We start from the raw sequence: 14,402 nt of genomic DNA on the forward strand, positions 1-14,402 counted from the left end.
GGGCGCTCTGATACAGGAGGTGTGTTACTGGTCAGAGTGGGGGCGCTCTGATACAGGAGGTGTGTTACTGGTCAGAGTGGGGGGCGCTCTGATACAGGAGGTGTGTTACTGGTCAGAGTGGGGGCGCTCTGATACAGGAGGTGTGTTACTGGTCAGAGTGGGGGCGCTCTGATACAGGAGCTGTGTTACTGGTCAGAGTGGGGGCGCTCTAATACAGGAGGTGTGTTACTGGTCAGAGTGGGGGTGCTCTGATACAGGAGGTGTGTTACTGGGCAGAGTGGGGGGCGCTCTGATACAGGAGGTGTGTTACTGGTCAGAGTGGGGGCGCTCTGATACTGGAGGTGTGTTACTGGTCAGAGTGGGGGGCGCTCTGATACAGGAGGTGTGTTACTGGTCAGAGTGGGGGCGCTCTAATACAGGAGGTGTGTTACTGGTCAGAGTGGGGGCGCTCTGATACTGGAGGTGTGTTACTGGTCAGAGTGGGGGCGCTCTGATACAGGAGGTGTGTTACTGGTCAGAGTGGGGGCGCTGTAATACAGGAGGTGTGTTACTGGTCAGAGTGGGGGCGCTCTGATACAGAAGGTGTGTTACTGGGCAGAGTGGGGGTGCTCTGATACAGGAGGTGTGTTACTGGTCAGAGTGGGGGCGCTCTGATACAGGAGGTGTGTTACTGGTCAGAGTGGGGGCGCTGTAATACAGGAGGTGTGTTACTGGGCAGAGTGGGGGCGCTCTGATACAGGAGGTGTGTTACTGGGCAGAGTGGGGGCGCTCTGATACGGGAGGTGTGTTACTGGGCAGAGTGGGGGCGCTCTGATACAGGAGGTGTGTTACTGGGCAGAGTGGGGGCGCTCTGATACGGGAGGTGTGTTACTGGGCAGAGTGGGGGTGCTCTGATACGGGAGGTGTGTTACTGGTCAGAGTGGGGGCGCTCTGATACGGGAGGTGTGTTACTGGTCAGAGTGGGGGCGCTCTGATACAGGAGGTGTGTTACTGGGCAGAGTGGGGGCGCTCTGATACAGGAGGTGTGTTACTGGTCAGAGTGGGGGCGCTCTGATACGGGAGGTGTGTTACTGGTCAGAGTGGGGGCGCTCTGATACGGGAGGTGTGTTACTGGTCAGAGTGGGGGCGCTCTGATACTGGAGGTGTGTTACTGGTCAGAGTGGGGGCGCTCTGATACAGGAGGTGTGTTACTGGTCAGAGTGGGGGCGCTCTGATACAGGAGGTGTGTTACTGGGCAGAGTGGGGGTGCTCTGATACAGGAGGTGTGTTACTGGTCAGAGTGGGGGCGCTCTGATACTGGAGGTGTGTTACTGGTCAGAGTGGGGGCGCTCTGATACAGGAGGTGTGTTACTGGTCAGAGTGGGGGCGCTCTGATACAGGAGGTGTGTTACTGGGCAGAGTGGGGGCGCTCTGATACAGGAGGTGTGTTACTGGGCAGAGTGGGGGCGCTCTGATACAGGAGGTGTGTTACTGGGCAGAGTGGGGGCGCTCTGATACAGGAGGTGTGTTACTGGGCAGAGTGGGGGCGCTCTGATACTGGAGGTGTGTTACTGGTCAGAGTGGGGGTGCTCTGATACAGGAGGTGTGTTACTGGTCAGAGTGGGGGTGCTCTGATACGGGAGGTGTGTTACTGGGCAGAGTGGGGGCGCTCTGATACGGGAGGTGTGTTACTGGTCAGAGTGGGGGCGCTCTGATACGGGAGGTGTGTTACTGGTCACAGTGGGGGCGCTCTGATACAGGAGGTGTGTTACTGGGCAGAGTGGGGGCGCTCTAATACAGGAGGTGTGTTACTGGTCAGAGTGGGGGCGCTGTAATACAGGAGGTGTGTTACTGGGCAGAGTGGGGGCGCTCTGATACAGGAGGTGTGTTACTGGGCAGAGTGGGGGCGCTCTGATACAGAAGGTGTGTTACTGGGCAGAGTGGGGGCGCTCTGATACTGGAGGTGTGTTACTGGTCAGAGTGGGGGTGCTCTGATACAGGAGGTGTGTTACTGGTCAGAGTGGGGGCGCTCTAATACAGGAGGTGTGTTACTGGGCAGAGTGGGGGCGCTCTGATACTGGAGGTGTGTTACTGGTCAGAGTGGGGGTGCTCTGATACAGGAGGTGTGTTACTGGTCAGAGTGGGGGCGCTCTGATACAGGAGGTGTGTTACTGGTCAGAGTGGGGGCGCTCTGATACAGGAGGTGTGTTACTGGTCAGAGTGGGGGTGCTCTGATACGGGAGGTGTGTTACTGGGCAGAGTGGGGGCGCTCTGATACGGGAGGTGTGTTACTGGTCAGAGTGGGGGCGCTCTGATACGGGAGGTGTGTTACTGGTCACAGTGGGGGCGCTCTGATACAGGAGGTGTGTTACTGGGCAGAGTGGGGGCGCTCTAATACAGGAGGTGTGTTACTGGTCAGAGTGGGGGCGCTGTAATACAGGAGGTGTGTTACTGGTCAGAGTGGGGGCGCTCTGATACAGAAGGTGTGTTACTGGGCAGAGTGGGGGCGCTCTGATACTGGAGGTGTGTTACTGGTCAGAGTGGGGGTGCTCTGATACAGGAGGTGTGTTACTGGTCAGAGTGGGGGCGCTCTAATACAGGAGGTGTGTTACTGGGCAGAGTGGGGGCGCTCTGATACTGGAGGTGTGTTACTGGTCAGAGTGGGGGTGCTCTGATACAGGAGGTGTGTTACTGGGCAGAGTGGGGGCGCTCTGATACAGGAGGTGTGTTACTGGTCAGAGTGGGGGCGCTCTGATACTGGAGGTGTGTTACTGGTCAGAGTGGGGGCGCTGTAATACAGGAGGTGTGTTACTGGGCAGAGTGGGGGCGCTGTAATACAGGAGGTGTGTTACTGGGCAGAGTGGGGGCGCTCTAATACAGGAGGTGTGTTACTGGGCAGAGTGGGGGCGCTGTAATACAGGAGGTGTGTTACTGGGCAGAGTGGGGGCGCTCTGATACGGGAGGTGTGTTACTGGTCAGAGTGGGGGCGCTGTAATACAGGAGGTGTGTTACTGGTCAGAGTGGGGGTGCTCTGATACAGGAGGTGTGTTACTGGTCAGAGTGGGGGCGCTCTAATACAGGAGGTGTGTTACTGGGCAGAGTGGGGGCGCTCTGATACTGGAGGTGTGTTACTGGTCAGAGTGGGGGTGCTCTGATACAGGAGGTGTGTTACTGGTCAGAGTGGGGGCGCTCTGATACAGGAGGTGTGTTACTGGTCAGAGTGGGGGCGCTCTGATACAGGAGGTGTGTTACTGGTCAGAGTGGGGGCGCTCTGATACTGGAGGTGTGTTACTGGTCAGAGTGGGGGCGCTCTGATACAGGAGGTGTGTTACTGGGCAGAGTGGGGGCGCTCTGATACAGGAGGTGTGTTACTGGTCAGAGTGGGGGCGCTCTGATACAGGAGGTGTGTTACTGGGCAGAGTGGGGGCGCTCTGATACTGGAGGTGTGTTACTGGTCAGAGTGGGGGCGCTCTGATACTGGAGGTGTGTTACTGGTCAGAGTGGGGGCGCTCTGATACGGGAGGTGTGTTACTGGGCAGAGTGGGGGCGCTCTGATACAGGAGGTGTGTTACTGGGCAGAGTGGGGGCGCTCTAATACAGGAGGTGTGTTACTGGTCAGAGTGGGGGCGCTGTAATACAGGAGGTGTGTTACTGGTCAGAGTGGGGGCGCTCTGATACAGAAGGTGTGTTACTGGGCAGAGTGGGGGCGCTCTAATACAGGAGGTGTGTTACTGGGCAGAGTGGGGGCGCTCTGATACAGGAGGTGTGTTACTGGGCAGAGTGGGGGCGCTCTGATACGGGAGGTGTGTTACTGGTCAGAGTGGGGGCGCTCTAATACAGGAGGTGTGTTACTGGTCAGAGTGGGGGCGCTCTAATACAGGAGGTGTGTTACTGGGCAGAGTGGGGGCGCTCTAATACGGGAGGTGTGTTACTGGGCAGAGTGGGGGCGCTCTAATACGGGAGGTGTGTTACTGGGCAGAGTGGGGGCGCTCTAATACGGGAGGTGTGTTACTGGGCAGAGTGGGGGCTCTCTAATACAGGAGGTGTGTTACTGGTCAGAGTGGGGGCGCTCTGATACAGGAGGTGTGTTACTGGTCAGAGTGGGGGTGCTCTGATACAGGAGGTGTGTTACTGGGCAGAGTGGGGGCGCTCTGATACGGGAGGTGTGTTACTGGTCAGAGTGGGGGTGCTCTGATACGGGAGGTGTGTTACTGGTCAGAGTGGGGGCGCTCTAATACGGGAGGTGTGTTACTGGGCAGAGTGGGGGTGCTCTGATACGGGAGGTGTGTTACTGGTCAGAGTGGGGGCGCTCTGATACAGGAGGTGTGTTACTGGGCAGAGTGGGGGCGCTCTAATACAGGAGGTGTGTTACTGGGCAGAGTGGGGGCGCTCTGATACAGGAGGTGTGTTACTGGGCAGAGTGGGGGTGCTCTGATACGGGAGGTGTGTTACTGGTCAGAGTGGGGGTGCTCTGATACGGGAGGTGTGTTACTGGGCAGAGTGGGGGTGCTCTGATACGGGAGGTGTGTTACTGGGCAGAGTGGGGGTGCTCTGATACGGGAGGTGTGTTACTGGTCAGAGTGGGGGCGCTCTGATACAGGAGGTGTGTTACTGGGCAGAGTGGGGGCGCTCTAATACAGGAGGTGTGTTACTGGTCAGAGTGGGGGCGCTCTGATACAGGAGGTGTGTTACTGGTCAGAGTGGGGGCGCTCTGATACAGGAGGTGTGTTACTGGGCAGAGTGGGGGCGCTCTGATACAGGAGGTGTGTTACTGGTCAGAGTGGGGGCGCTCTGATACAGGAGGTGTGTTACTGGTCAGAGTGGGGGCGCTCTGATACAGGAGGTGTGTTACTGGTCAGAGTGGGGGCGCTCTGATACAGGAGGTGTGTTACTGGTCAGAGTGGGGGCGCTCTGATACAGGAGGTGTGTTACTGGTCAGAGTGGGGGCGCTCTGATACAGGAGGTGTGTTACTGGGCAGAGTGGGGGCGCTCTAATACAGGAGGTGTGTTACTGGGCAGAGTGGGGGCGCTCTGATACGGGAGGTGTGTTACTGGGCAGAGTGGGGGGGGCGCTCTAATACAAGAGGTGTGTTACTGGGCAGAGTGGGGGGGGGCGCTCTGATACTGGAGGTGTGTTACTGGGCAGAGTGGGGGGGGGCGCTCTGATACTGGAGGTGTGTTACTGGGCAGAGTGGGGGCGCCACATGTAATGATTAGTAGGACTTTTGTGGATTTGGGTGGAAGGGTCTATAGAGACATCCAGGGAAGGGAAGGACTCACCGGCGATGTCCCAGAGCTGAAGCCTCACCATGGTGTCCTTCTCCCAGGGGACGATCTTCAGGGCGAAGTCCACCCCAATGGTGGCTCTGTAGCACTGGGAGTAAATGTTATGTACATAGCGTTGGATGATCGACGTCTTCCCAACCCCCAGGTCTCCCACCACCAGCACCTTACACAGGTACTCTCTCTTCGGGGAGCTCATTCTGTCTCCTCACCAATCCTCCGATCGCTCCTCTCCCCAATCTTCTGATCGCTCCTCTCCCCAATCTTCTGATCGCTCCTCTCCCCAATCCTCTGATCACTCCTCACCCTAATCCTCTGATCACTCCTCACCCCAATCCTCCGATCGCTCCTCTCCCCAATCCTCTGATCACTCCTCACCCTAATCCTCTGATCACTCCTCACCCCAATCCTCCAATTGCTCCTCTCCCCTATCTTCTGATCGCTCCTCTCCCCAATCCTCTGATCACTCCTCACCCCAATCCTCTGATCGCTCCTCTCCCCAATCCTCTGATCACTCCTCACCCTAATCCTCTGATCACTCCTCACCCCAATCCTCTGATCGCTCCTCTCCCCAATCCTCCGATCGCTCCTCTCCCCAATCCTCCGATCGCTCCTCTCCCCAATCTTCTGATCACTCCTCACCCCAATCCTCTGATCGCTCCTCACCCAACTCCTCCAATCGCTTCTCGTCCCAATCCTCCGATCGCTTCTCGTCCCAATCTTCCGAACGCTCTTCACCCCAGTCCTCTGAACGTTCCTCACCCCAATCCACTGTTATCTCCTCACCCCAATCCTCTGATCACTCCTCACCCCACTCCTCCGAATGCTCCTTGCCCTAATCCTTTGACCGCTCCTTCCCCCCAATCCTCCAATCGCTTCTCGTCCCAATCCTCTGATCGCTCTTCACCCCAATCTTCCGAACGTTCCTCACCCCAATCCTCCAATCACCCCACTCCCCCGAACGCTCCTTCACCCCACTCCTCTGAACGCTCCTTGCCCCAATCCTCCGATCGCTCTTCACCCTAATCCTCCGATCACTCCTCACCCCAATCCTCCGTTCGCTCCTCAGCCCAGTCTTCCGACCGCTCCTCACCCCAATCCTCTAATGGCTCCTCACTCATCCCTCTACATATATACATATATACATATATACAGGAGGTGTGTTACTGGGCAGAGTGGGGGCGCTCTGATACGGGAGGTGTGTTACTGGGCAGAGTGGGGGGGGCGCTCTAATACAAGAGGTGTGTTACTGGGCAGAGTGGGGGGGGGCGCTCTGATACTGGAGGTGTGTTACTGGGCAGAGTGGGGGGGGGCGCTCTGATACTGGAGGTGTGTTACTGGGCAGAGTGGGGGCGCCACATGTAATGATTAGTAGGACTTTTGTGGATTTGGGTGGAAGGGTCTATAGAGACATCCAGGGAAGGGAAGGACTCACCGGCGATGTCCCAGAGCTGAAGCCTCACCATGGTGTCCTTCTCCCAGGGGACGATCTTCAGGGCGAAGTCCACCCCGATGGTGGCTCTGTAGCACTGGGAGTAAATGTTATGTACATAGCGTTGGATGATCGACGTCTTCCCAACCCCCAGGTCTCCCACCACCAGCACCTTACACAGGTACTCTCTCTTCGGGGAGCTCATTCTGTCTCCTCACCAATCCTCCGATCGCTCCTCTCCCCAATCTTCTGATCGCTCCTCTCCCCAATCTTCTGATCGCTCCTCTCCCCAATCCTCTGATCACTCCTCACCCTAATCCTCTGATCACTCCTCACCCCAATCCTCCGATCGCTCCTCTCCCCAATCCTCTGATCACTCCTCACCCTAATCCTCTGATCACTCCTCACCCCAATCCTCCGATCGCTCCTCTCCCCAATCCTCTGATCACTCCTCACCCTAATCCTCTGATCACTCCTCACCCCAATCCTCCAATTGCTCCTCTCCCCAATCTTCTGATCGCTCCTCTCCCCAATCCTCTGATCACTCCTCACCCCAATCCTCTGATCGCTCCTCACCCCAATCCTCTGATCGCTCCTCTCCCCAATCCTCCGATCGCTCCTCTCCCCAATCCTCCGATCGCTCCTCTCCCCAATCTTCTGATCACTCCTCACCCCAATCCTCTGATCGCTCCTCACCCAACTCCTCCAATCGCTTCTCGTCCCAATCCTCCGATCGCTTCTCGTCCCAATCTTCCGAACGCTCTTCACCCCAGTCCTCTGAACGTTCCTCACCCCAATCCACTGTTATCTCCTCACCCCAATCCTCTGATCACTCCTCACCCCACTCCTCCGAATGCTCCTTGCCCTAATCCTTTGACCGCTCCTTCCCCCCAATCCTCCAATCGCTTCTCGTCCCAATCCTCTGATCGCTCTTCACCCCAATCTTCCGAACGTTCCTCACCCCAATCCTCCAATCACCCCACTCCCCCGAACGCTCCTTCACCCCACTCCTCTGAACGCTCCTTGCCCCAATCCTCCGATCGCTCTTCACCCTAATCCTCCGATCACTCCTCACCCCAATCCTCCGTTCGCTCCTCAGCCCAGTCTTCCGACCGCTCCTCACCCCAATCCTCTAATGGCTCCTCACTCATCCCTCTACATATATACATATATACATATATACAGGAGGTGTGTTACTGGGCAGAGTGGGGGCGCTCTGATACGGGAGGTGTGTTACTGGGCAGAGTGGGGGGGGCGCTCTAATACAAGAGGTGTGTTACTGGGCAGAGTGGGGGGGGGCGCTCTGATACTGGAGGTGTGTTACTGGGCAGAGTGGGGGGGGGCGCTCTGATACTGGAGGTGTGTTACTGGGCAGAGTGGGGGCGCCACATGTAATGATTAGTAGGACTTTTGTGGATTTGGGTGGAAGGGTCTATAGAGACATCCAGGGAAGGGAAGGACTCACCGGCGATGTCCCAGAGCTGAAGCCTCACCATGGTGTCCTTCTCCCAGGGGACGATCTTCAGGGCGAAGTCCACCCCGATGGTGGCTCTGTAGCACTGGGAGTAAATGTTATGTACATAGCGTTGGATGATCGACGTCTTCCCAACCCCCAGGTCTCCCACCACCAGCACCTTACACAGGTACTCTCTCTTCGGGGAGCTCATTCTGTCTCCTCACCAATCCTCCGATCGCTCCTCTCCCCAATCTTCTGATCGCTCCTCTCCCCAATCTTCTGATCGCTCCTCTCCCCAATCCTCTGATCACTCCTCACCCTAATCCTCTGATCACTCCTCACCCCAATCCTCCGATCGCTCCTCTCCCCAATCCTCTGATCACTCCTCACCCTAATCCTCTGATCACTCCTCACCCCAATCCTCCGATCGCTCCTCTCCCCAATCCTCTGATCACTCCTCACCCTAATCCTCTGATCACTCCTCACCCCAATCCTCCAATTGCTCCTCTCCCCAATCTTCTGATCGCTCCTCTCCCCAATCCTCTGATCACTCCTCACCCCAATCCTCTGATCGCTCCTCACCCCAATCCTCTGATCGCTCCTCTCCCCAATCCTCTGATCACTCCTCACCCTAATCCTCTGATCACTCCTCACCCCAATCCTCTGATCGCTCCTCTCCCCAATCCTCCGATCGCTCCTCTCCCCAATCCTCCGATCGCTCCTCTCCCCAATCTTCTGATCACTCCTCACCCCAATCCTCTGATCGCTCCTCACCCAACTCCTCCAATCGCTTCTCGTCCCAATCCTCCGATCGCTTCTCGTCCCAATCTTCCGAACGCTCTTCACCCCAGTCCTCTGAACGTTCCTCACCCCAATCCACTGTTATCTCCTCACCCCAATCCTCTGATCACTCCTCACCCCACTCCTCCGAATGCTCCTTGCCCTAATCCTTTGACCGCTCCTTCCCCCCAATCCTCCAATCGCTTCTCGTCCCAATCCTCTGATCGCTCTTCACCCCAATCTTCCGAACGTTCCTCACCCCAATCCTCCAATCACCCCACTCCCCCGAACGCTCCTTCACCCCACTCCTCTGAACGCTCCTTGCCCCAATCCTCCGATCGCTCTTCACCCTAATCCTCCGATCACTCCTCACCCCAATCCTCCGTTCGCTCCTCAGCCCAGTCTTCCGACCGCTCCTCACCCCAATCCTCTAATGGCTCCTCACTCATCCCTCTACATATAGGCTGAGGCTTTATGTACTTAGAGAATTCCACATAGACGTGACAACCGAATTCCAACCTCCCCCTCCCAGATACACGGGGCACCTCACCTCTGGATGGACATTCCTATACCAGATGCAGTCCATAGTCCATGGCGTGTGGAAGGATTGGACCCCCTGTCTGCTTCCTCAGTTGGCGATTCAAACCTTCTATATGTCCTGGGGACCATCCAAGGTGATGGAAAAATACAACATTTTAGAGTTGTCACCAGAACAGGAAAAGAGGGGAAAGCTCCCAATGGGGACACGGGTGACAACTGTGATTTCCCTCACATTGGAGAGATTTCCTCCCACTTCCTGTTGTCTCTACAGGGCAGGAAGTTACATAGTTAGTGAGGTTGAAAAAAGACATCTGTCCATCCAGTTCAACCTTTGATGTGTGTGTGTGTTTGCTGTTAACCCTACATTGTATACCCCTGTATGTTGTACATTGTATACCCTGTATGTTGTACATTGTATACCCCTGTATGTTGTACATTGTATACCCCCTGTATGTTGTACATTGTATACCCCCTGTATGTTGTACATTGTATACCCCTGTATGTTGTACATTGTATACCCCCTGTATGTTGTACATTGTATACCCCTGTATGTTGTACATTGTATACCCCCTGTATGTTGTACATTGTATACCCCTGTATGTTGTACATTGTATACCCCCTGTATGTTGTACATTGTATACCCCTGTATGTTGTACATTGTATACCCCTGTATGTTGTACATTGTATACCCCCTGTATGTTGTACATTGTATACCCCTGTATGTTGTACATTGTATACCCCCTGTATGTTGTACATTGTATACCCCCTGTATGTTGTACATTGTATACCCCCTGTATGTTGTACATTGTATACCCCCTGTATGTTGTACATTGTATACCCCTGTATGTTGTACATTGTATACCCCCTGTATGTTGTACATTGTATATCCCTGTATGTTGTACATTGTATACCCCTGTATGTTGTACATTGTATACCCCCTGTATGTTGTACATTGTATACCCCTGTATGTTGTACATTGTATACCCCTGTATGTTGTACATTGTATACCCCTGTATGTTGTACATTGTATACCCCCTGTATGTTGTACATTGTATACCCCCTGTATGTTGTACATTGTATAACCCCTGTATGTTGTACATTGTATACCCCCTGTATGTTATACATTGTATACCCCTGTATGTTGTACATTGTATATCCCCTGTATGTTGTACATTGTATACCCCCTGTATGTTGTACATTGTATACCCCTGTATGTTGTACATTGTATACCCCCTGTATGTTGTACATTGTATACCCCCTGTATGTTGTACATTGTATACCCCTGTATGTTGTACATTGTATACCCCCTGTATGTTGTACATTGTATACCCCCTGTATGTTGCAGGGGCCAGCTGGAAGGTAGGGGCCCATTTATGTGGGATGAGAAGGACCCCTCCCATTGTCATACAGACCTGGACCCAGCTCATTGACACCAATGCACAATTCCCAACACACGTGTTCCTGGAGAGATGGCTGCGTGTGTTAGCGGGTGCTGCAGAGACCATCGGCTGCAACCGAAGACCGCCAAAGCGAGAGAACCTCACCGGCACACCATGGATCTCCAGGACGCTCCTAAGCTTTATTTAGCGATCACATTATTACAGCAGAAGCAACATTTTGGAACCTCGCAGGACCCCTTTATCATGCTGATTGGAGGAGCCTAATGCAGTGCCATCTTAAGAGCATTAAAGGGCCCGGGCAATGCAAATTATCGATAAGGTGATATTTATTGGTACAGCAGTGTCCGACTGGACTGTCCTGTGTGCGCCTGTTCCCATGGAGGCCGACAGACATTCCTGCAGTTGTGGGCTCCCCCTCCATGGGCCAAGTGGCCTGACAGCAGCACAGGGCCGACAGGCGATTGCCACCTGCTAAGGCGGGATGCTCGCGAGAATCTGGAATAATGCTTGGCTGGGGGTGGGTCACTGGGCAGGTGGGGCCCCCCGGGCAAGTGGGGCCCCTGGGCAACTGCCCAGACTGCCCATTCGGTAAGATGGCCCTGGCCTAATGTGATTGTTGAATAAAGCTTTGGACCCATTCTGGAGATCCATGGTGGGCTGGTGACGTTCTCCCACACAGCTCATTGACAGACACATGACACCCTAAATGTGCTCCAGGGTTCTTCCTATTCTGGTAACAGCCCGAAGTTTTGTTCTGGAGACAGTAGTCACCAAGACATAGAGGGTGAACCCCCCCCCAGTATTGTATAAGGTGTACATCAGCTGTGGACTATAAACTGCAAAGACTTTTGTACCAACAATGGGTGCAAAAAATTATACCAGCAACTCCCAGGAGCTATGACCAAGATTTATTACAAAAAAAAGATATAACAATGACCAAAATAATATTACCAGGCCCAGGACATTGTAAGGAGAGGTTGTCCTGAACAGTAACCCGGGGTAAGCACTAAATGAAGGGAACACCCCCCCCCCCCTCCGAATTATGGGGTTCAGATGTCTCCAGTGAAGGGTCCTGGTAATCCTCCATCATACAAAGACATTGGAGACAATTGTTCTCTTCCAGCCTTGTGGTAACAGTTTGGTGAAGACCCTTTTCTGTCCCCCATGACTGTGCCCCCCCCTGTGTACAAAGGCAGAGCCATATACACATGACTGTACACCCCCCGTGTACAAAGCAGGACTGTGCCCCCCTTTCCCCGTGTGCAAAGCATGGTAAAACCAGTTTGATGTGAAGGAACTCCAGTGTCCTGCACAGAGCCCTGACCTCATCCCTACTTTTGGAAGACCTTTGGTATAAGGTCTTCTCAACCAACATCAGTACCTGACCTCAACACTAAGGAACACCTTTAGGTTGGGTTCCACACTTCCTGGGGCTACGGCTCACCGCAGGGGGTCCGGTGCATCGATGTTCTCCATTTCAGGTGCGAATCGGCCCCAAATTTTTGCCTTAATTTGGACCTGCAACTGAGCCAAAGACGCACAGGACCCTCTTCCAGTGTTGACCCGGCCGCCCCGGAGGTGTGTGAACCGGCTCCATTGAGAGTCGGTCACAGTCTCCTGTCATGCGAATCGGATGTGGGGAAACCCGCATCCATTTTCCATAAGTGTGAATCCAGCCTTGGGATGAGGCCTTCCCAAAGGTGTTCAGTAGGTTTGAGGTCATGGAGGAACTCGAATGTCCTGCACAGAGCCCCAACCTCATCCCTCCTGATCACCTTTGGGATGAATTGGAACTCGGGTGGTGATCCAGTTCTTCTCACCCAACATCAGTACCTGACCTCACAAATGGGCACAAATTCCCACAGACACCCTGCAAAATCGTGTGGAAACTTTTCCCATAAGAGTGGAGAATGTTATAGACACAAAGAGGTTCAACTCTATTTTACTGGCCATGGTTTTGGAATTGGATGTCCAACAAGCTCCAAGCCCTGACCTCAATCCTACTGAACACCTTTGGGATGAATTGGAACCCTGATGGTGATTCAGGTCTTCTCAATCCGTCTTCCCAGAAGAGTGGAAGATGGTATAGCCACGTATATGGCAATGTTGGGCAACTCCATATTAATGACCATGGGGAGCAACTCCATAATATTGGTCATGGAAGGGGCACCTCTATATTAATGGCCATGGGGAGCAACTCCATAATATTGGTCATGGAAGGGGCACCTCTATATTAATGACCACGGGGAGCAACTCCATAATATTGGTCATGGAAGGGGCATCTCTATATTAATGACCACGGGGAGAAACTCCATAATATTGGTTATGGAAGGGGCACCTCTATATTAATAGCCATGGGGAGCAACTCCATAATATTGGTCATGGAAGGGGCACCTCTATATTAATGACCATGGGGAGAAACTCCATAATATTGGTTATGGAAGGGGCACCTCTATATTAATAGCCATGGGGAGCAACTCCATAATATTGGTCATGGAAGGGGCACCTCTATATTAATGACCACGGGGAGAAACTCCATAATATTGGTCATGGAAGAGGCACCTCTATATTAATGACCACGGGGAGAAACTCCATAATATTGGTCATGGAAGGGGCACCTCTATATTAATAGCCATGGGGAGAAACTCCATAATATTGGTTATGGAAGGGGCATCTCTATATTAATGACCATGGGGAGAAACTCCATAATATTGGTTATGGAAGGGGCACCTCTATATTAATGACCATAGGGAGAAACTCCATAATATTGGTCATGGAAGAGGCACCTCTATATTAATGACCATGGGGAGAAACTCCATAATATTGGTCATGGAAGAGGCACCTCTATATTAATGACCATAGGGAGAAACTCCATAATATTGGTCATGGAAGAGGCACCTCTATATTAATGACCATGGGGAGAAACTCCATAATATTGGTCATGGAAGGGGCACCTCTATATTAATGACCATGGGGAGAAACTCCATAATATTGGTTATGGAAGGGGCACCTCTATATTAATAGCCATGGGGAGCAACTCCATAATATTGGTCATGGAAGGGGCACCTCTATATTAATGACCACGGGGAGAAACTCCATAATATTGGTCATGGAAGGGGCACCTCTATATTAATGACCACGGGGAGAAACTCCATAATATTGGTCATGGAAGGGGCATCTCTATATTAATGACCATGGGGAGAAACTCCATAATATTGGTTATGGAAGGGACACCTCTATATTAATGACCATGGGGAGAAACTCCATAATATTGGTTATGGAAGGGGCACCTCTATATTAATGACCATAGGGAGAAACTCCATAATATTGGTCATGGAAGAGGCACCTCTATATTAATGACCATGGGGAGAAACTCCATAATATTGGTCATGGAAGAGGCACCTCTATATTAATGACCATAGGGAGAAACTCCATAATATTGGTCATGGAAGAGGCACCTCTATATTAATGACCATGGGGAGAAACTCCATAATATTGGTCATGGAAGGGGCACCTCTATATTAATGACCAT

General features: G+C 53.2%; 1 protein-coding gene across 1 annotated transcript in view; it reads right to left on the reverse strand.

Annotated features, from left to right (window-relative positions):
• Positions 1–8,361, reverse strand: part of LOC309560635 (ras-related protein Rab-32-like) — a gene marked incomplete at both ends in the record, with an annotated part of 13,194 nt that extends 4,833 nt beyond the window's left edge. The window contains one exon of the mRNA XM_082264256.1: positions 8,160–8,361. Within this exon, the coding sequence (XP_082120382.1) occupies positions 8,160–8,361 (202 nt within the window). The remainder of the gene's footprint in view (positions 1–8,159) is intronic.
• Between the last annotated feature and the right edge of the window lie 6,041 nt (positions 8,362–14,402).

This window comes from Pelophylax lessonae (assembly GCF_965119305.1).
Source record: "Pelophylax lessonae genome assembly, chromosome: 7".
Lineage (NCBI taxonomy): Eukaryota > Metazoa > Chordata > Amphibia > Anura > Ranidae > Pelophylax > Pelophylax lessonae.